We start from the raw sequence: 20839 nt of genomic DNA, 5'->3' as shown, positions 1-20839 counted from the left end.
TGAACTGAGCTGGAGCGGCCAGACCCTGGCTGGTGGAGAGGGAGGAGTTTTGGGGCCACTGTGGCACAACCCTGACCTTGGCAGCAGATTTCTGCATCTCTGCTGTTGATTCTTACGGTATGCTGGTGGAATGAGGTATTTATGTGCCAGCAGACAAGGTTTGGGGTTGGATACTCTTGTAGGTGGAGAGGCAGAGCCCCCCATGCACCGGTCTTGGCAAAAAGAGTTGTGTTCAGGATTTTCTTCTTTCTGAGGCTAGGAATGGTCCCAGCCCCTCAACAGGGTGCCTTCCCTAGAACCGGGAGAGCTTGGTGGTCTCGGTGCTGCTGTGAATGCAGAGCTGTTTCACAAGGCCAACATTGCGTAGCTTTGTTTTCTGTCCCTTCTGTCCTACAAACTCTATTTTTATCTCCCTGGTCCAAGGGACATTTTTCAGGGCCGCGCTGTCCCCGATGTCCTTGTGGTGCCTGGCTCACTCTGGGAGCTGGTAAATACTATTCAGCCAGGAGCTTTTCCATCCCACTTTCCCATCCTAATACAACGGTTTCAAATTCTGTTGGTTTGGCTTTAATCTCCCTTGTTCCTGTAGATAGAATCATAGAATCACAGAGTGGTTTGGGTTGGAAGGGACCTTAAAGCTCGTCCAGTTCCAGGTTAGCTTTCTGGGCTGCAAGCGCACACTATCGAGTCATAGGGAGCTTTTCATGGAGCAACACCCCCAAGTCCTTCTCCTCAGGGCTGCTCTCCTCAATCCAGTCTCCCCCAGCCTGTATTTGTGCTTGGGATTGCCCCAACCCGTGTGCAGGACCTTGCGCGTGGCCTTGTTGAACCTCATGAGGTTGGCACTATCCCACCTCTGCAGCCTGTCCAGGTCCCTCTGGATCCCATCCCTTCCCTCCCTGCCCCACACAGCCCAGTGCCGTCAGCAAACTTGCTGAGGGTGCTCGGTCCCACTGTCCATGTCACTGACAAAGCTGTTGAACAGTGCCGGTCCCAACACCGACCCAAGCTCGTCTACACTGAGAAAAGCAATGGGAGAGGCTGAAGCTGCCTGATGGGAGCAGATCCCACACGTGCACCTGAGCATGATCCTTAGCTGCTGTGCAGGGAGTAGGTGACGTGGTGATGGTGTTCCCCTGCCAATTATAACATGCTGTGGCAAGGCTTGAGTGGGTTAGGTGAAAGGTCTGCAGCAGTTCTTCTTGATGGTGGTTTCTAAGGCAAAGTCCTGCAGTGGACAGTGGCAAGAGATGAGTTGAATTTGCTGGAGGGTGCTGTTCTTTGAGGTTGCAGAGCACTCCGTGTTTGCCTGAACAGAAGCACTTGGTTTACATTTAATTGATTTGCCTTGGAACCATCTTTTCTGCCTGTGCAGAATCAGGGAAGTCAAGATGTGGTTGCCCTGAGGAGTGGGATGCAGAAAGCATCACTGCCCTGGGATGGGGCAGCCAGAGCGGAGCATGCATGGGGCATCCACTGAGGAGCTTAGGAGCTCTGCCTTTTCCCTCCAGTCCATGCAGTGGCCATTTCACACTGCTGAGAATCCCATGCCCGGGATCTGCCCACTTCAAACATCCACTGGAGCTGGTAAACTGGAGACATCAGTGTACACTCCCAGTTGTTTAGCCATCGGGCAAGCTGGTGAGGATCTTGGTGGGGATCTAACACAGGTTGGTGATGTGCCCTGGGTGTGCAGCATTTCTGGGCTGTCTGCCCCATGCCAAGGTGGAAGGACAGTGGCAATTCTCCCTCTATAGCTGGGAGCCCATGTGTGTAGGCTGCTGCCAGCTGGACTCGTGCTGGCTCCCATGTTTTTCCAGATCCAGCACTTAGTGCTTCAGGAACAGCCAATAGCTGGTTTTCCCAGGGAAAGCCATCTCTTGTGTCAGGTACTCACCTTTGTGGGTCTCCTCAGAGACCTCAGACAAGTTTTCAGCATCTCTGCCTTTCCCTTTCACAATCCTTCATCAAGTTGCTTGCTGCAAATGCTTGGGTGAAATATAAAATGGCTGTGGAGCAAGGAGGAGGCATGTGGCCATGGCTTGCTGCCAGGGCCCCTCACAGGGAAGAACTTCTTCCTCAGATCCCATCTCAATCTCCCTCTGTCAGTTTAAAGCCATTCCCTCTTGTCCTATCCCTACCTGCTGTTGTAGTTTCCTTCCATTTCTCTGCAGAAACTCCCTTTCTTGCCCTTAACCCCAAGGCCCCGGTGTTTCTCTTTCTCTCCTCAGCCTGGAATAGTGTCTCCTTTCAAACGAGTCTTCCTGAAGGGTGAAAAAGGGCGAGATAAAAAAGCCCAGGAGAAGGTTACAGAGAGGCGGCCTCTGCATACGGTGGTGGTGTCCCTGCCTGACCGCGTCGAACCCGATGTGCTGCTGAATGACTACATCGAGAAAGAAGTGAAGGTAACATCTGCCTGGCTGGGACCTGAATATATATATATAGATATATTTATGTAGACTATATATGTAACTGTATATAGTTGTAGATATATATATATATGAACTATATATAACCATATAGAGCATTATGGTGGCTTCAGGGCATAACAGATCCTCCATACATAGCATGTCCTAAACATGGCCTTTGGCCACCACCCCTTTGCTCTGTGCTGATAGTGTCTCGCAGTAGCTGGTGTGTTTGGGGCTGTTCTCTGTGTGTTTGTACTGTGGTAATAGATTGGTTCTTCTTTCCCAGTATTTAGGTCAACTCACATCCATCCCAGGGTACCTGAATCCCTCCAGCCGCACGGAAATCCTGCATCTGATCGATAATGCAAAGGTGAGCACTTAGCATGTTGAGTGCCCTACTCAGTGCAGCACAGAATAAGAATAGACTCTGTAGGTGCCTTCAGGCTGGGTCTTGGTCTAACTGGTGTCCTTCATCCTGGCATTACAAACACGGGAGGGAAGCTCATTACCACCCCATCACCAAAGAGGAAACATTTGAGCAAATCGGTGTAAATGTTTTGTAGAGAGCACACCAGCTCCCAGGGCAGCTGACCCAAGAACATGATGCTGTCATCAGCCTCTCTGCCTACAACATCAAGCTGGTGTGGAGGGATGGAGAAGATCTCATCCTCAGGGTCCCCATCCATGACATCGCATCTGTTTCCTACATTCGAGATGACTCCTCTCACTTGGTTGTGCTGAAAACAGGTAGGTTGTGGCCAGCACAAGCTGTGGCCTCATATTTTGGGGTTTCCGTGTTTTGGGGTTGTAAGCCAGAGTCTCACAACAGCCAGAGTTGTGCTCATGGAGGATGGCAGCCAGCCTGACAAGAAACAGGGTTATGTTGGATGAGAACAGACCAAGGTGCCCTTCACAGAATCGCAGAGTGGTTTGGGTTGGAAGGGACCTTAAAGTTCATACAGTTCCAAACCCCTGCCGTGGGCAGGGATACCTTCTGCTAGACCAGGTTGCTGCAAGCCTCTATGTCCAACCTGGCCTTGAACACTGCCAGGGATGGGGCACCCACAGCTTCTCTGGGCAACCTGTGCCAGGGCCTCACCACCCTCACAGGGAAGAACTTCTTCCTCACATCTCATCTCAGTCTCCCCTCTGTCAGTTTAAAGCCATTCCCCCTTGTCCTATCCCTACAGGCTCCTTGTCAAAAGCCCCTCTCCAGCATTGTCAGCCCCTTTAGGCACTGGAAGCTGCTCTAAGGTACCCCTGGAGACTTCTCTTCTCCAGGCTGAACAAGCCCAGCTCTCTCAGCCTGTCTCCAAAGCAGAGGTGCTCCAGTTCTCAGAGCATCTTTGTGGTCTCCTCTGGACTGACTCCAACAGCTCCACATCCCTCTTATGCTGGAGGCCCCAGAGCCGGACACAGAACTGCCGGTGGGGTCTCACCAGAGCAGAGTAGAGGGGGAAGAATCCCCTCCCTGGACCTGCTGGTCACGCTGCTGGTGATGTAACCCAGGGCACAGTTGGTTTCTGGGCTGCAAGTACACACTGCTGAGTCATGGTGAGTGTCTCATCGACCAGCCTCCCCAGGACCTTCTCCTCAGGGCTGCTCTCAATCCAGTCTCCCCCAGCCTGAATTTGTGCCTGGAACTTGTCCTGCTCTTCACAACTCTTGGGCTGTTGCTGGGAGGATTTAATCACCATGTTGGATGTCTAAATGCCTGTGGTGAATAAGGGGGGTGGTATTACTTCTGACACACCTCACCTTTTGTAATACCTGGGGATTGCCTCCAGTCTGTTCCTAGCAACTCTCTGCTTATCATACCTGCGTGGTTTTGGGCTCGAGCATCTGGAGAACGCGGAGCTACTTAAAAGATGTAATGACAATGACTTAGTGGATTATAAACCCTGTGACAGCAAAGGACAGTCTATACAATAAATGAGTAAGTGACTTAGAAAGCTGTAATTCTGCTGCTGGATTTCTGAGGCTGGCTAAGCCATGGAATTGAAGCTGGTGGCTTACAGAGTTGTCAAGAACTGGCTTTAAATTAAAGGCTTTGCATTAAAGACTTTGGCCCTGTGCAGTGTTTAGGTGCAGATCCTGAGCTTCTGGGAGCTCTGCCCTCCACGGTGCTTTCTCCTGGCCACGGGATCCTCTGTGCTCCTGTTCTGGGGGCTTTGCTCTCCCCACAGGCATCCTATTGAGAGTCCAGGTTGCCATGTGAGGACTCCTCCTTGTTCTTTTCCTGCCTCGAGGTTTCCATCACGACTTCTCTCTTTCTCAGCTCAGGACCCTGGGATCTCCCCAAGCCAGAGTCTCTGTGCCGAGAGCTCCAAAGCACTTACTTCGGGCTCGCTGTCTGAGAGCGGTGTGGTTCCTGTTGAAGCTTGTTGCTTGGTGGTCCTGGCTACGGAGAACAAAGTAAGACTCAAGACACTCCATTGAAACTGCCCCACATTGGGGTTGCTTCCAGAGTTGCACTCAGATTGTGACCACGCTGGGACTGGGACCAGGGGAGGTTTTCTGGCTCTTAGGCTGGGGTGGCTACAGCTTCTCAGGTGGATGGTGGAAACCCATCAGCCCCAGGGTGGGCTCATCCTGCTCTCACCAAGTATCCCCTCTGTTACATGACCAGGTACTTAACCTGGCCATGTATTGTGTGATACACATAGGCCCAGTTGCAAGCCTGTGAGTTGGGCTTTCCTGGCACACAGGGTGCTACCTGGAGGAGAAAACCTGGTCCCTGTCCCAGACCTGACTTGGACATAAGAGGGTTGGAAGATGATTCTCCCTTGGTGGTGGTGCCTGCTACCCCAGGCTTTCACCAGCAGCAGCAAATCTGTGAAGATGACTGAATCATCCCACAGTGGGATTTTGCTAACCAGGGCATTTTACTGCTGATGACCTGGAAATTTGTTTCATCTGGTGTCTGAATCCAGACATTCTGATCTCGATCTGTGTGTTTTTGCTTCAATAGCAGGAAACTTTTGCCTTCAGAGTGGAGTTTTGCTCACCTTGTTTTCAGCTCTAATGGTCTCTGAAGTGCCTTGAACCTATTTAGGATGTAGGTTATGTAGCCACAATTCCAGGGAGCTGTACTAAGTGGTTGGACAGAATGTGGGTGTTACTAGCTGTGGGTTGATGACAGAGCGTCCCATCTCCTATCACTTGGGTCTGGGTGGTTGAAGAGGGCTGGGATGCTTCTCTGGAGGGATAGTAGATCTCCAGGGTTTGTCTCCTCTAGCACTGAAAAACTCTATGGGATAGCAGGAGGCAGCTAACAAGGGTAGAAGTTTGGTACCTCCAGTCCTGGAGACCCTAAGGGTCAAGTAGTGCCCAGGCTCTTGGACAGATGGGTTCCATGTCCTCACTGGGACAGCCCTACAAAGAGAACACACCTGATCCACACGGCATACCCACCCTAGGAACCCAAAGAGAAAGGCCACCGCAGCATCTGCATCTTGCCTTGTGCCAGCGCTTCTTTGCTCCCTTCCCCAGGTGACTGCCGAGGAGCTGTGCTCACTTCTCAGCCAAGTCTTCCAGATTGTTTACACTGAGTCCACGATAGACTTCTTGGACAGAGCAATATTTGATGGGGCCTCCACACCGACACGGCACATGTCCTTACACAGTGGTAAGTCTGGGCTCTGACCCTTATCTTTTTTCTCACCGGGCCCATCTGAGAGTCTCTCCTCATTTTCACCAACGTCCACCGCCTGTCTCCTGCCACCCTCTGAGCTCAGAGCTGATCTGATGGCTTCTCTCCTGCAAGGTACTGAAAACAACCCCCTCCTCTGCTTTAATTGAGTGTGAGTTGGACAGGCACAAAGACATCTTTGGATGTTTCCCTGGATGGGCTGTGCAACATCAACCATTATCCTTTCCCCCCAAACCCTGTGCTTTTCTATTCATGTTGGATGGAAGCAGTTCATAAAACAATCCTTTTGTGGTTCTGCATCTCTGCTGAGTCTGTGTCCTGTCACAGCACCGCTGATACCATCCTGGCCCCAGCCCTGCACTTCTCACCTTCCAGCTGGGAAAACCGAGTCAGAAATCGGTTTGTGTAGGTCACGGGCTGGTGAAAAGCACCGAGTTTCTGCCTCTCAGACTCCCATGTCTTGAATGCTTTCCTTGCAGATGACTCTTCTACAAAAGTGGATGTTAAAGAATCTTACGAAACAGAAGCAAGCACTTTGTAAGTTAAATATGGCATGCTGTGCTCACTCGGCACTCGGGCTTATTAGTGTGGCCTTGCTGCCAGGGTTAAAGCCCCCAGAGCAGGAACTGCTGCTGTCTGCACATTGAAAAGCTTCTGCTCAGTCTGGCTGAAACAGTGGATGGTGTTTTTACTGTGTGTGCAGTGCCCTAGTCCCTGCCTGGATTGTTCCACCATTGTGGGTTTCCAGAGAAGGTCACGTACACAACGTATGCCCAGTCCCCTGCGTCAGCAAAGCGGGGATGGATACGATGCTTGCCCAGCTGCTTTGCCTTGGTGAAGTCCAAGCTGGAGTGGGGAGAAAGGTTTTCCCAAAACTTCTGTATTGTGGAAGCTTTTTTCCTTCTGAATCTGATTGCTGAAAACATTGATGGCGTCTGTGGGCTGAAAACCTGACACACAAACCAGTTGTTTAAAATTGACTGCTGCTATTTGAAAATCTAACATTTAACACAAAATAAGGGGCTTTGACTTTTCCCCACCCTCCCATTCCAAACAGAGAAAGCAATTGGAGGGGAGATTTCCCCACATAAGCCTTCATTTTCAGCAGGTCACCCAGCCAATATAAAGTCTCACCCTGTGCTGCGTGGAAGCCTTCAGATGCCCTTCAGGAGCTGTAGGCTGCCAGCATGACGGCAGAGAGCATGTCTCCATGTACCTCCCCGCTTTTCCAGGCCCTCCCATGCCACAACCACCAGTGACGCAGAAGGTGCCAAGGAGATCTGGAGGACTCACATTCTGTTTGCGTCTCAGTTCCTTTCCAGAAACCTTGGATGCAGGTGACAACTCCCCCTCTTCCTTCTCCACGCAACAGTCTCCACACATTAAGACAGTCAGCGAGAGCGAGCTGAGCACCACAGCGACAGAGCTGCTCCAGGACTACATGATGACGGTAGGGTGTCCTTGGGGTGGCAAGACCTTGGGGTGAATGGGTTTTCTTCCCTTTAAGGCATTCAGGTGCTCTTGGGATTTGGTTTCATTGCATTGGTGTGTAAAGCATGAGCTCATGCTGATATAGGAACATCTCATCCTCCTTTTCATACAAGTTGTACTTGGAGGCCTCATGGGACCTGAACGGAGGCCTACAGCAGGAGCACCCCAATCCCTTAGTCCCCCCTCTCACCACGTAAAGGCACACGGCACCATCCATGGGGTGCCAGGTCCATCACTTCGTGAGTCACAGGCCCTGTGTACATCCACAGCTTGTCACTGTTTGAAAGCTGCCAGCTCCAGAGTGGGTCACACCAGCCTGTCCTGCTTTTCCATTGGGATGAGCTGGTTCGTTAGTGCAGCTCTTATCAAGTAGCAATAAACCCGATAAACGCCATTCCCAGGCTCCACATCATCTCTTCCTCTCCTCCTAAAAAGTCTCAGTGACGGTTGCGCTGTGTTTCTGTTCTGCAGCTCCGCACTAAACTCTCATCCCAAGAGATCCAGCAGTTTGCAATGCTCCTGCATGAATACCGCAACGGGGCTTCAATCCATGAATTCTGCATCAACCTGAAGCAGCTCTATGGGGACAGCAGGAAGTTCCTGCTCTTAGGTGAGTGGCAGCTGCCAGGGATCAATTGCAGGTGACCAAGCAGAAGGTGAGAGCTGGCATCAGTCTGCTCCTAATCCACTCACTGATGCATGGGCCTCCTGAGAGGGTAGGGGGGTAATTATGGGTGGCACAGAGATTCCTTGGGGTGTCACCAAGCAAGGAACAACATCTCAATTGGTCTCTCCCTTGATGGCACCTCTTTCCTGAAGGCAGCTGGATCCATCTTGCTCAGGCCCCGGCCCCATAGGCTTGAGTTGCTCCTCAGGATGCTCACCTCTCCTTCCTGACTGCAGAGGGAGCCTCCAGACCAGGCACTAGGCTTCTCTGGGCCCAGTGGTGGAGAGAGAGAGAACGTTCTGGTCCTTGGCCAGCCATGCAGTGCCTGACATAAAGCAGTTCTGGTGGTGGATGTGCTGCACATCCAGGCATGTTGAATCTGTGTTCCCTGGAGGGGTCTTCGTGGTGCTGGAGGGAGGGTGTGCACCATGACAGGGGAGCAGGACCCTTCTGTTCCTCTTCATTAAAAGGAAGCTGAGAGCCTCAGGGACTCTTCATATCCCTCCTTCCTCAAAGTCCCTGCTTTGATTTTGGGAAGATAAGGGAAGAGCAATTGACATCATCTGCCTGGACTTGTGCAGGGCATTCAGCACTGTCCCACAGAACATCCTTATCTCTAAACTGGATGGACAGGGATTTGACAGGTAAACCACTCAGTGGATAAGGAGCTGGCTGGATAGTCACACTCAAAGACTTGTGGTCAGCAGCTCAATGTCCAAGTGGAGGCTAATGATGAGGGGTGTTCCTCAGGGGGTTATGCAGGGACTGGCACTGCTCAACATCCTTGTCAGCAACATGGACACCCCACCTCTAACTACAAACAAAACCAAGTTAGTTACTTAGAATCCTCAAAGGGTAATCAGTGGTGTGTCCAGCCTGCATCCTCCTGCCCTTCTGCTTCCAGCAGGTGACAGCCACCCTCCAGGGACCCTGCCCCACGGTGGGAGGCACGAGGGAGACAGCACAGATGTTCCCCGAGAGCAGCCTGCAGCGTGGGCTGCTGCAGTGCCAGCAATAAGCCCAGTAAAGCCGAGCAATATGTTTGGGTGAGGAATTGGAAGACGATCCTCTTGAAATCAGAAAATCCCACTTTAGCAGCGTTTTTTAGGCTGCATTTCTCAGGGGTGTGAAATGGGAGCTGGAGTCCTCAGGAGACCTCATCCCTCCTTGCCCCCTAAACATGCTCCTCTGCTGAGCCGTGTGCTGTTTGGGGGAGCTGAGGCACAACGGTGCAGCAGGGTTCTGCTGGAACACTCATAAACCCCAGGGGGTTTCAGACAGCCAAGCAAATCCATCCCAGGTGTCTGTGCCATGCAAATGATGCTGACAGCTCCCTCCTCACGTTTTCTTCCCGGCTCCAGGTCTTCGCCCCTTCATCCCCGAGAAGGACAGCCAACACTTTGAGAACTTCCTGGAGACCATTGGGGTGAAGGACGGCCGCGGCATCATCACAGACAGCTTTGGGAGGTACAGGCGGACTCTGAGCACCACCTCCAACTCCACCACCAACGGCAACGGCGCTGCCGGCAGCTCGGATGACCAGTCCGTCCCTTCCGAGGAGGACGAGTGGGACCGGATGATCTCGCACATCAGCAACGACATCGAAGCCCTGGGGTGCAGCATGGACCGCGATTCCTCCTGAGAACGAGCAGGGCGAGGACGGAGACACTTCACAGCAGCACCAGGATCCTCACCCGCCTTCTGGAAGAGGCTTTGGAGCTCCGTCAGGATGCAGTTACTCTCCCATCCTCGTTCACAGCTCCAAGGGGCAGCTGGTGCCCTATTATCATGGAGGTTCCCAGGGCAGGAGCCCAGCCTGCGGCCATCTCCAGTTTGGTTTTTACTGCTGCAGCGGGGAGACAGGTCACCTACAGCCCCCTGCCTGGTTTACAGTTTTGCACATGGTATCCCTATTGTAACTGCTCTCCTCCTCCTCCTCTTCTTCCTCCCCCTCTTTTTGAATGAAGTTTACCACAATGTGAATTATTTAAACCTGGTGTTGATGTTGTCGAAACATTTTGGCTCCAGCCCCACAGGAGAAGCTGCCAATGCCTGTGCTGCTGCTGCCTGGCCTGAAAACCCCACCATACCCCCCCTCAGCTCTGCTCAGGGGGCCCCAGGAGCTGGAGAGGGGGGCACACAGATGAAGCTTTCCCCATCAGTGGATTCCTGTGTGCCCACGAGAGCCCTCCCTTCCTGCCAAGCACAAAGCTTTGCCCCATGAAACTCCTGTCAACTCAGTCTTCCCTGGCACCCATCCTGGGCGCATGGTGGCTTCTGGGGCTCCTTAGGGACTGTGCCATCCCTGAGGGCCAGCACCAGGATGGGAGAGCGGACCATGGGCCCACCCTAGGAAGACTGGGGGGGTGCAGGGGGTGTACATGTTGTACATGTTTTATATACAGTTATAAATACACACTTATTTTTTTAATCAGAATCCCCATGCAGAGGGAGAGGTGCCATTTGCAGCGGGCACCAGAGGAGAGGGGGTGGGCCCTAGTTATCCTGGAGGAAGAAGGGGGCTGGAAGAGGGATGGGACATCCCAGGCAGAGGCTCTGACACCCAGGGGTGGCTCTGGCAGGGCTGGGAGTGCGCTAAGAGCAGATGCTGGCTCAGCAGTTTGGGGGATCAGGCCTTACCCCCCCCCAGTGCCTTTAACCCCCGCTCTGCCCATCCCAGGCAAAGACCAGCCTTCATCCATCCATCCTCTCCCTCCCCACCTTGCTCTGGCCATTCCTTACCTGTGCTTCCCAGGATCACAGGCACTGGCCCTCGGTACGATCTGGCACGGAGCCACCATTGCACCCCACATTAAGCTGGGGTCAGGGTGACCCCAATTCTGCTCCAGAGAGGGTCCTCACAGCCCAAATCCTTCTTTCTCCTTGACTCATGGGGTACACGATTCCGCATCACTCCAGTGCCAGGCTGGGATACAGCTGGCCCTTTCTCTGCCAGTTCCAAGGCTGAAAGGAACAAGGCAAAGGGTCCCAGCACACATCCTCTAGCAGCAGGAAAAAGGATTTAGCCAGGATGTATCCATCACAGAGAGCATCTTCCTTGGGAACAAGCTGCGATGGAGAAGCTCATGGTTTCCTGCTGCCCTGTGGTTTTGCCATCCACCGAGGGAAAGGGAGATGAAGATCCCAGCTCCATCCATGGGGTCGCCAGGTGCTGGGGACCAAGATCTTCCTCCTCTCCTCCTCAAGCTCAGGAGGCAGCAGCGTGGGGCTGGAGTTGTTTTAGTGCCTTTCTATGATTTACAGATTAAAACCGAAATTGCACATGTGGATGTTCAAGTGTGTAACGACTTCAGGACATTCGGAAGAGAAAACACGCCCTATTTGTGGCATCATTGTGTATGATGGGGGTTAAAACAAGCTGTAACCACTTGCAGTGGGTTATTTTAATACTCCAATGGGACTTAAACCTGGGATGTGGCCTTCTGGGAGCCAAGGGGGTTTTCCTGCCTCTGTCTCCCCGTCGGTGGCACCGGGAGGCCGCGTGTGTCTGCTTTCTGTATGGAGTGGTGTTACAGGTGAATACAGTTCTGCACCCGGCTATGGTTTGTCTCCTTGCTCAGCCCTCCTTGGTCACCCAGCTTCATTAAGCACCTCTAATTAGCAATAGGGGGGCTAAAGCCCTGATGGCTTCAGGAGCATCTCGGGACTCCCATCACCCCATCCCACCCCCCATGCCCGGTCCCAGAGCCACCCAAATTAACCAGGTGCCCCACAGCTCCACGAGCCACAGGACAGCCCAGAGCCCCCCCAAATCACCATGAGGAGAGGCGGGGTGCGATCCAAGTGATACATGAGGCCGTTTATTGAGCGATACAGACGCAGAGGAGAAGTATGGGGGTGTATAGAGGAAGGATGGCAGAAGGGGGGTAGTAACTGTGCATCTATACAGGGGGGCCGGGACAGCACCGGCCGCTACATGGTCAGCTCCTGTGGAAGAGAGCAGAGTGTGAGGGGACCACCCCACAGCACCCCAATGCGTGCTAGGGGTACCTGGGTGTCCCCCCCCCTTCCCAGCCACTCACCATGATGGCGTTGACAATGTCATTGTTGTTGTGCCGAAGCGCCCGCACGGCTTTGGGGCGCGAGACATTGGCCTGGGCCATCACCAGCTCGATGTCCCTCACCTCCAGTCCCGTCTCATCCACCTGCAAGGTGGGAACACCACTGTCACCCCCCCGAGGACACCGGGGGTTCCCCTCCGCCCCCTGTCCCAGCACCCACCTCCTCCTCCTCCTCGCTCTCCTCCTTGATGGTGAGGGTCGGGGCCGTCTCCGTGATCAATGGCGAGTGCTCCATCGGCACCTTGAACTTCTCTGCCGCCGCCTTGTGCACTTGCTGCGACAGGTCCTCGATCTGTGGGGGACACAGCATCACCCACCCGTCCCCCAAAGGGACGCCCCAAGGGGGGCACCCCCCACCCCTCACCTTGGCTTCCCCAAAGACAATGTAGATGTCGGAGGCGGGGCTCTTGAAGACATCGGGTTTGGTGATGACGAAGAGGATGTTCTTGGACTTGCGGATGGTGATGCGGGTGACGCCGTGGATCTGCCGCAGCCCCAGCTTGGACATGGCCTGGGGACACACACACACAGACACAGAGGTGACCTCATGTCCCACCTTCCCAGGGCAGCCAAGGAAGGGGGCTCCGGACCCCCCATAACACCCCAACCCTGGGCTGTGGGATAACACTGTCCCCCACTGCAGCCAGGCTGAGTCCCCTGCCAGGACACCCCACATCATCCCTGTACCCACCATCACCTGGAGACCCCCAAAGTGGGGACGTACCCCCCAATACCCCAAGGCTTCCCCGCCTCCAGTCCCTGGGATGGGATGAGGACCCCAATGCCATGGGTAACCCCATCAATCCCATCCCACCTTCCTGGCCTTCTTCTCGCTCCGGCTCTGCTTTGCCTTGCTGACCGTCTCCTCCCCGGTGCCCAGCGAGTGGGTGAGCTGCGCCTGCCAGAGAGCAGTGGGTGAGAGCAGCCCCAGCACCCAACATCCCACCCCCAAAATCATCCCAACCTGTGTCTGTGCTGGCTGCGGCTCCGAGCCCTCAGCCTCCTCCAGCTCCGGGATGGACTCATCGTTGCTCTCCGACTCATTACAGGACCCTGCGGCCAAGCAGAGGGGTGGGATGGAGACGTGCCCTGACCCCCCCCCCCCAACAAGCACGGTGGGGAGGGAGCCCCACGGGACCCTCCTCTCACCTTTGTGGTTGGCCTCGCAGCGGCGGGGCGCCGGGGGCTGCTTGTCCTGGCGCAGGGCGATGCCGGCGGCTTCCCGCAGGCGCTGGATCTCGGGGCACGGGTACGGAGCCTCCGCCTCGCTGGAGGAGCTCGACTCCGACTGCAGCGACCCGCGGGGGGGGACCCGGCTGCCCGGCCCTGCCTGCCGGCCTCGGGCCTCCTTCTCCTTGCGCGGGGAGGGCTGGGGGGCTGCGGGGGGGGGCAAGAGGGGGATGAGCCGGTTCTGACCCCCAAACACCCTCCCCATAGGGCTGAACAGGCTCACCCCATCACACAGCCTGCAACCACCCAAAGCAGACCCCCAGCACCACACCATGGTCCCCCACAGTACCCTATGGGAGCGGGAGGGTAAGACTGAGCTGGTGGTATCCCCCAAATCCTTTCTGTGGGGCTGAACCCACCCTGGGATCCCACAAAGGGGACGCTGAGCGCCACCCAGCAATGCCCACCCTGTGCCACAATACCTCATGGAAGCAGCGAGTGGCTGAGGGGGCTGAGCTGGTGCTGCCCCCAAAATGCCCTCTATGGGGTCAAACCCAGCCTCCTTATCCCCATCATCACTGCGAGGTGTCCCTGCCCATGGCAGGGGGGGTGGAACTTGATGATCTTCAGGTCCTTTCCAACCCTGACTATTCTATGATTCTATGATCACACACCCTGGGACACCCAAAAAAGGACCCCCAGCAGCCCACCGGTGGGTGATGCCCCCCCCCAATGGGCAGGTGTGTGCTGGGGGTGCCTCTTACCCTCGAGGTGCTTCCTGGTGGGCAGCAGGACAGACGGGCGCTCCTCGCCGGCGGGGAGCCCTGATGAGGTGTCCTGGGGGCCGGGACGTGGCGATGGTGGCGATGGGGCAGCGGCGAGAGGAGGCACTTGGCTGAGTTTGGGGAGCGGAGGGCAGGGGGCTGGCGGTGCGCTGGGGGGCTCGGGGCAGGGTTGGGGGGCTGCATCCCTGGCTGGCTCCGGGGAGGGCGCCGGCTGAGCATCCCCCCCTTCGCTAGCACCCAGAGCGGGCTGGGGGCTGGATGGGGTCCCCACCATCTCCTCTTCCTCCTGCTGCCCGGGGGGTGCCGGGGGCTCACTGGGGGGGCTCGGGGGGCTGCTCTCCCCCAGGACTTTGGCATCGGTTTCCCCAGCAGTCTGGCCCGGGGGGGCATCAGCAAGCAGAGGGGTCCCGGGCTCCTCTGTTGCCCCATCACTGGGGGGACCCTCCAGGGGCTCTGCGGATGCCTCGGGGGGCTCCGCGGGCCTGGGGGGGAGGCGGGGGGCCGGCAGATCCCCAAAAGAGCCCTGCAGCATGGCAGTGACCCGCTGCCGGTCCTCCCGGCACTGCCAGCCCGCCCCGCTCTCCGAGAAGGCACCGGGTGTTTGGAGCAGTTCGAGGGGGGCCCCCACGTACACCTCCCGCTCCGAAGCGGTGAAGAGCAACGGGGGGGCGGCGGGGGGCGAGGCGGGCAGGCAGAGGCGGGCAGCGGCATCCTCTGCATCCTCCTTGGGAGACGGGGGTCGGGGGGGGGCGGCTGCTTCTCCTGCGTGGTCCTCAGGAGCTGCGAAGGGGCTGGAGTCGGTGCAGGAGCAGGAGGTGTCCAGCGGCTCCGGGGGGGAATCCTCGGGGGAAGCAGTGGGAGCATCCTGGTCCCCGGCGGGATGCGCCGTTGTCTCCTGTGCCGTGGGACACGCGGTCACTGGTGGCTCCAGGGATGCGCTGGCTGAGGCTGCCACATCCACCAGATCCTCGCTGGCATCGCAGGGGGACGTGTCCTGTGATGGGGAGGAAGGTGCCAGGACACTGGGCATCACTGGTGGCACCAGGTCAGGGTCAGTGGATGCGGTGTCTGGCTCGTCGGTGGGACTGGTGTCACCAGTGATGCCAGGTTGGTGGCCACGGTGTCTGGCTCATCCAGTGGGACTGGTGTCATCGATGGCACCGCATCAGTGGCTACGGTATCCAGCTCATCTGGTGGGATCGGTGTCACCAGTGGTACCTTGTCAGTGGCTGCAGTGTCTGGCCCATCCGGGAGGCTGGGTGTCACCAGTGACACCAGGTTGGTGGCCGTGGTGTCCGGTTCATCCAGTGGGATCGGTGTCACCAATGGTGCCATGTCAGTGGCTGCAGTGTCCGGCTCATCCATCAGGCTGGGTGTCACCAATGACACCAGGTTGGTGGCCATAGTGTCCGGCTCATCCAGTGGGATGGGCGTCACCAGCGGCACCAGGTTGGTAGCTACAGTGTCCGGCTCATCTGGTAGGTTGGGTGTCACCAACGGCACTAGGTCAGTGGCCATGGGCTCTGGCTCATCCAGTGGGCTGGGTGTCACTGGTGGCACTGGGCTGGGTGTCACCAATGGCATCAGATCAGTGGCCATGGTCTCTGGCTCATCCAATGGGCTGGGTGTCACCAGTGGTACCAGGTTGGTGGCCACAGTGTCCTGCTCATCCAATGGGCTGGGTGTCACCAGTGGTACCAGGTTGGTAGCCACAGTGTCTGGCTCATCCGATGGGCTGGCTGTCACCAGTGGTACCAGGTTGGTGGCCACAGTGTCCTGCTCATCCAATGGGCTGGCTGTCACCAGTGGTACCAGGTTGGTGGCCATGGTTTCTGGCTCATCCAATGGGCTGGGTATCACCAGTGGCACCAGGTTGGTAGCCACAGCGTCTGGCTCATCCGATGGGCTGGGTGTCACCAGTGGCACCAGGTTGGTAGCCACAGTGTCTGGTTCATCCGATGGGCTGGGTGTCACTGGTGGCACCAGGTTGGTAGCCATGGGTTCTGGTTCATCCGACGGGCTGGGTGTCACCAGTGGCACCAGGTTGGTAGCCACAGTGTCCGGCTCATCCGATGGGCTGCGTGTCACCGGTGGCACTAGGTTGGTGGCCATGGTGTCTGGCTCATCTGGCAGGCTGGGTGTCACCTGTGGCACCAGGTTGGTGGCCACAGTGTCTGGCTCAGCTGGCAGGCCGGGTGTCACAAGTGGTACCAGGTTGGTGGCCACGGTGTCTGGCTCATCTGGAGGGCTGGATGTCACCAGGTTGGTGGCCAGAGTGTCCAGCTCATCATGGCCATCAGGGGCTGCCAGCTCAGTGCTGTCCACTCTCACAGTGCCAAGCTCATGGTCACTGTCACCAACACCAACATCATCACCATCATCTTCATCATCATCACTGCCAGGGCCACCCTGGGGCTCCCCGTTAGCCGGTGCCACATCATCCTGCTGCACCCCCTCAGTTTGGGGGTCCCTGGAGCAGAGGCTCGGGGGCTGCAGGGCGCTGCTGCTCTCCGCTGGCTCCATACTGGGCCCCTCTCCCAGTGCTGCCATAACGGAATCATCCTTTGCCACTGGCTCCTCCTCAGCACCCGGCATCACCACTGGCTCCTCTGGGAGCTGAGGGGGTTCTGGTGGGGGACACTCCCTGGGAACGGGGTTTGGCTCCCATGGGACATTGTGCTCCAGGGTTAATGCTTCCTGCAGCTCCGGGGAGGAAGAGGAAGACATGAGGAAGGTCTCACCATCCTGCTGCACGCTGCCTTCCCCACAGGGTGCTGGGGGGGTCTCGCTGCCCTCCTGCTCCTGCATCCCTGGGTCTGTGGTACGAATGTCCTCCCTGATGGCATCCTCCGCACTCGCCGGTTCCTCCCCTCTGCTGTGCTGCGGGGACCCCTCCAGTGACCCACTGCCATCAGGGGCCACCCCAGCGTGAAGGTGGAGCTCGATGCCGCCCTCCCCAGCAGGACCGGTGCCCGGGGGCGCGGTGGCGGTGCCAGGGGGAGCCCCCTCGTTCCCCATGGCGTGGCGCTCGGTGCCATAGAGCCGCTCGTCCTCCTCGCCGTCGTAAGCAGCCGAGTCGGAGGAGGCGGAGGTGTCATCACGGAAGGCGAAGGACTCATCCACCCCTTCGGTGATGGAGGTCTCTGACAGCGAGCGCAGGAAGGAGGCCGAGGTGCTGCCACCTTCCTCCTCCTCCTCCTCTTCTTCCTCCTCATCATCCTCATCCTCCTCGCCGGGCAGGGGCAGGGGCAGCAGCGCTGTGCCGGCAGGCAGCGGGGTGATCTCCACCGCCTCAGCCTGGAAGAGCAGGCTGCCGCGGAAGGGCAGCAGTGCCGCCGGGATCAAGCCCGCACCGGGCAGCCCCTCACCCCCCATGTCCCACTCCTCATCCTCCTCCTCCTCCTCCTCGTCCTCCAGGGTCTGCCCATCACCATCATCAGCCCCAGGAAGGGCGAAAAGTCCATCTTCCTCCTCCTCATCCTCCTCCTCGGGAGACGGCGGGGTGAAGGCAGGGGGATGCTCCAGGCAGGGGCACAAAGCCTCCACCTCCACCATGCCTTCAGCCTCCGCTTCAGCCACCGCCAGCGCTTCGGCCTCGGCCACCAGGTTGGGGGAGCAGGACGGGGAGGTGCTGGCCGTGCCGGAGGACCCCCAGCTGCCCCCCTCGGCCGTCATATAGGACCCGGAGGGGGATGTCGGGGGGGAGCAGAGCCCCTCGCTCTCCCCGTCCGTCTGCTCCTCGGGGGGAGGCGGCAGCAGCCGGGACCCCCCGACCCGGATTGGGGTGGAGGGGGCCGTGAAGAAGAGGTCGGGGTCCATGGCGGCAGCAGGGGGGGTTCTCCCGGAGGGGGGCTCAGCCGCTTGGCGCTGGGGGGGATCTTTGGTGGGCGCAGGGAAGGGGCAAGGCACAGCAGGCAGGGGGGGCCCCCCCCGGAGCTCGGGGTCGGTGGCGGAGCGCGTCTCCTCCCCCATGACGATGCGGGTGTCCAGGGGGTCTGCGGGCAGGGGGGGCCGGCAGGACTCGCCCGGGGGGGCAGCAGCGGGGGGGCCGGGGTCGCAGCTGGCGCCCTCGGGCTGCGGGCGAGCCTCCTCCTTGGTGGGCATCGGTGGAGGGCCTGGGGCCGGCGGGGGGGCTGCGGAGAGAGGGGGGGAACCCCCGTCAGTGCCAGGGCGCACCCCTGGGGTGGGGGGCACCCAGCCAGGACAGTGCCAGCCCCCTCTAGGAGTGGGAAAACAGGGTGACCCCCACCCAGAGCACTTGGGGGTCACCACAGGGGTGGGTGACACTGGATGGGGGGGACACCAATAGCTTCCTCCAGCCCCTCTCTATGGGTAAAGGATGCTGCTGCATTAAGGAAAGGGGGACACCCAGGTGTCCCCAAAGCAAAGAGAACCTCTCCATGGTGTGTGTGTGGGGGGTAAAACACCCCATATCCCCCCACTTCATAGCATGACCCCTGCAGGGAGCTCTGTGCCCTCCCATGCACTGGGCATGTGGGTCCTCAGCCACTCATTACCCAGGTAGGGAATGCTGCAGGCATGGAGCATCACAGCATCCTCCCCCCACCATGAACACCCCAAAGCCCTTCCCAGCAGTGCTCCCCGAATTACCTGGGGTCCCCAAGGGCAAGCCCATAGGGAGGAGCAACCAGGATCCCACCTCCAGCTCCAAACACAGCAAAGCCCCATGTGCATCCCCAGGGGGCTTTATATAGGGGTGAGGGGGCGGGGCAGGGCCGCGGGGGATGCTGGGAAGGGGGCGGGGCCTCACCTGGGTATTTAGCAGGCCCCCCCTTCCCCCCCCTAGATATGGGGTGGTTCAGTCCTGCTGTGTTAGCTCTGGGAGCTGGGGAGTGCTCAAAGGGTTAAGGGGGGGGGGGGGGAAAGGAGAGTGGCTCTACCCTATGGGGGATACTGGGATCACTTTAACCCTTCCCTGCTGCTGTCTGTCCAACCGCCGGCTCCCCCCATACCCATTGGGGGGGCGTTTTGGGGTTCCCGTGATCCCATCCGCACAAAGGACCTTGTGCCCCTCTGGAAGGGAAGCCCTGATTTCCCCCATCCCCGTGCACAAACCAGCCCCTCACCCCCTTTTCGGGGGGATCACTGTGCCCCCCATATGTGGCTCATGGGGAAGTGGGAGGGGGAAACTGAGGCACAAGGGGAAGGCGGCACGGGGACAACCCCCCCCCCCCCCGGGCTGTCCTCAGCCCCCCAGGGGGTGCCGGAGCGGGGTGACCTTGGGCCGCGGCTCTGCACTGCCAGTGCCTCAGTTTCCCCACCCAGTTGTCCCTGGCGGGCTGGGATGGGGCTGGGGCAGGGGCTAGGGGGGCTCAGAGACCCCCTCTGCTTCCCATCGGGGCTCCCGGTGTGGGGAATGGCGGGGCACAGCCCGGGGCTGGGCACTGGGGGTGAAGAGGGAGGCGTCCCCAAAGGGGTGTCCCCAGAGTCACCTCCCGCCGTGCTCCGGGGTGGTGCCGGTACCGGAGCCCCTCGGCGGTGCTGGCTGCCGAGAGCCGCTGGTGCGGCCGGCTCTGTGTCTTCCATCCCTCCTGCTCCTTCCTCCATTGCATCCCTCCATCCTCCCGCTCCATCCCTCCATCCCGCATCCCTCCATCCCCGCGGCCTCCCCTCGGCCTCACCTGCCTCCGATCCCTCCGGCATTCCGTTTTCCTTCTCCAATCCCCCCAGCCCTTGGGGTTTCACCGAGTCTCCGGGCATGGCGATGCCAGAGCCCGGGGGGCCGGCCCGGGCGGCCGCCTGCCCACCCAGCTCAGCCACCTTTGGCTCGGGCTGGACGAAGGCGGCTGCGCCGGCAGGAGCGGAGCATTAGTGGGGCTCGGGCGGGGGGGCCGGCGGCCGGATCAGCCCCGTCATCCCAGATGATGTCAGCAGGATTTTTTTTCCCTGCTTTTTTCCCCTCCCGTTCCCTTCCCTGCCTTTTCTCTCTCTCCAGTATCTTTTTCCCTTGTATTATATATCCCTCCGGCAGGGAGAAAGCGGGGTGTGTGCCAGGCACTGCGGCGGTGGGAGGGGAGGGCAGAGCCCACCCCGTCAGCGCCTGCATTAGCTCGGGGAGGGGAACACACACACACACAACACACACAGGGAGTGGGGTCCCCCCACGCTCAGTTTCCCCACCCGGGGTGGGATTGATGAGCAGGGGGGTGAAGGATGGATTTTGCTCCCCTAAAATATAGGGATGAGCATCCCTAGGGGTGGGATTGTTTGCATCACCCCCCCCCAAAGTAGATGCGTGCGTTTGGTGGTGGCAGGAGGATGGTGTCCCCTCCCTGCGTGTGTCCCCAGGGCATCGCCCCGCGCCCGGGTACCGCTGGAGAGGTAGGATGGGTGCCTGCGCGGTCGCCATGGGAACGGCCCTTCTCCTCCTCTCGTCTCCGTGGTGATGGTGAGGAGGATGAGGATGGCTCCCTGGCAACACGGCAGGGGGTGGTGGTGGGACCCCCCCTCTCTGCAAGCGGTGGGGAAGAGATCCTGACAGAATGGATAAATGGCGATGCCCTGGTGGGACAGGTGACCCCCCCCCACCCCCGGGCCCCACTGACCCTTGGGAAGAGGCA

General features: G+C 58.3%; 2 protein-coding genes across 3 annotated transcripts in view; one reads left to right on the top strand and one right to left on the bottom strand.

The window, feature by feature from the left end:
* CCM2 (CCM2 scaffold protein) overlaps positions 1 to 10213 on the top strand; it is a 31523-nt gene extending 21310 nt beyond the window's left edge. For both annotated transcript variants that reach the window (XM_061365956.1, XM_061365948.1), the window contains 9 exons: positions 2232 to 2405; positions 2698 to 2781; positions 2975 to 3158; positions 4690 to 4826; positions 5904 to 6039; positions 6543 to 6600; positions 7375 to 7513; positions 8026 to 8164; positions 9583 to 10213. In XM_061365956.1, coding sequence (XP_061221940.1) covers positions 2232 to 2405; positions 2698 to 2781; positions 2975 to 3158; positions 4690 to 4826; positions 5904 to 6039; positions 6543 to 6600; positions 7375 to 7513; positions 8026 to 8164; positions 9583 to 9863 — 1332 coding nt within the window. In that variant the 3' untranslated portion in view covers positions 9864 to 10213. The remainder of the gene's footprint in view (positions 1 to 2231; positions 2406 to 2697; positions 2782 to 2974; positions 3159 to 4689; positions 4827 to 5903; positions 6040 to 6542; positions 6601 to 7374; positions 7514 to 8025; positions 8165 to 9582) is intronic.
* Positions 10214 to 12015: 1802 nt separating this feature from the next.
* NACAD (NAC alpha domain containing) lies at positions 12016 to 20346 on the bottom strand. Its single transcript, XM_061365935.1, has 10 exons — positions 19901 to 20346; positions 15537 to 18391; positions 14238 to 15309; positions 13453 to 13680; positions 13268 to 13356; positions 13118 to 13201; positions 12668 to 12814; positions 12464 to 12595; positions 12265 to 12387; positions 12016 to 12169 (listed from the first exon to the last, which is right to left on the bottom strand). Exons 1-10 carry the CDS (start codon positions 19977 to 19979, stop codon positions 12155 to 12157), a joined length of 4824 nt encoding a protein of 1607 aa, XP_061221919.1. The 5' UTR covers positions 19980 to 20346; the 3' UTR covers positions 12016 to 12154.
* Positions 20347 to 20839: the final 493 nt, after the last annotated feature.

This window comes from Neopsephotus bourkii, unplaced genomic scaffold (genome assembly GCF_033783945.1).
Source record: "Neopsephotus bourkii isolate Nb327-2 ecotype Australia unplaced genomic scaffold, CSIRO-AGI_Nbou_v1 NB_122, whole genome shotgun sequence".
NCBI lineage: Eukaryota > Metazoa > Chordata > Aves > Psittaciformes > Psittacidae > Neopsephotus > Neopsephotus bourkii.
Note: the sequence above shows the minus strand (reverse complement) of the source record. Positions and strands in the feature narration are given on the sequence as shown.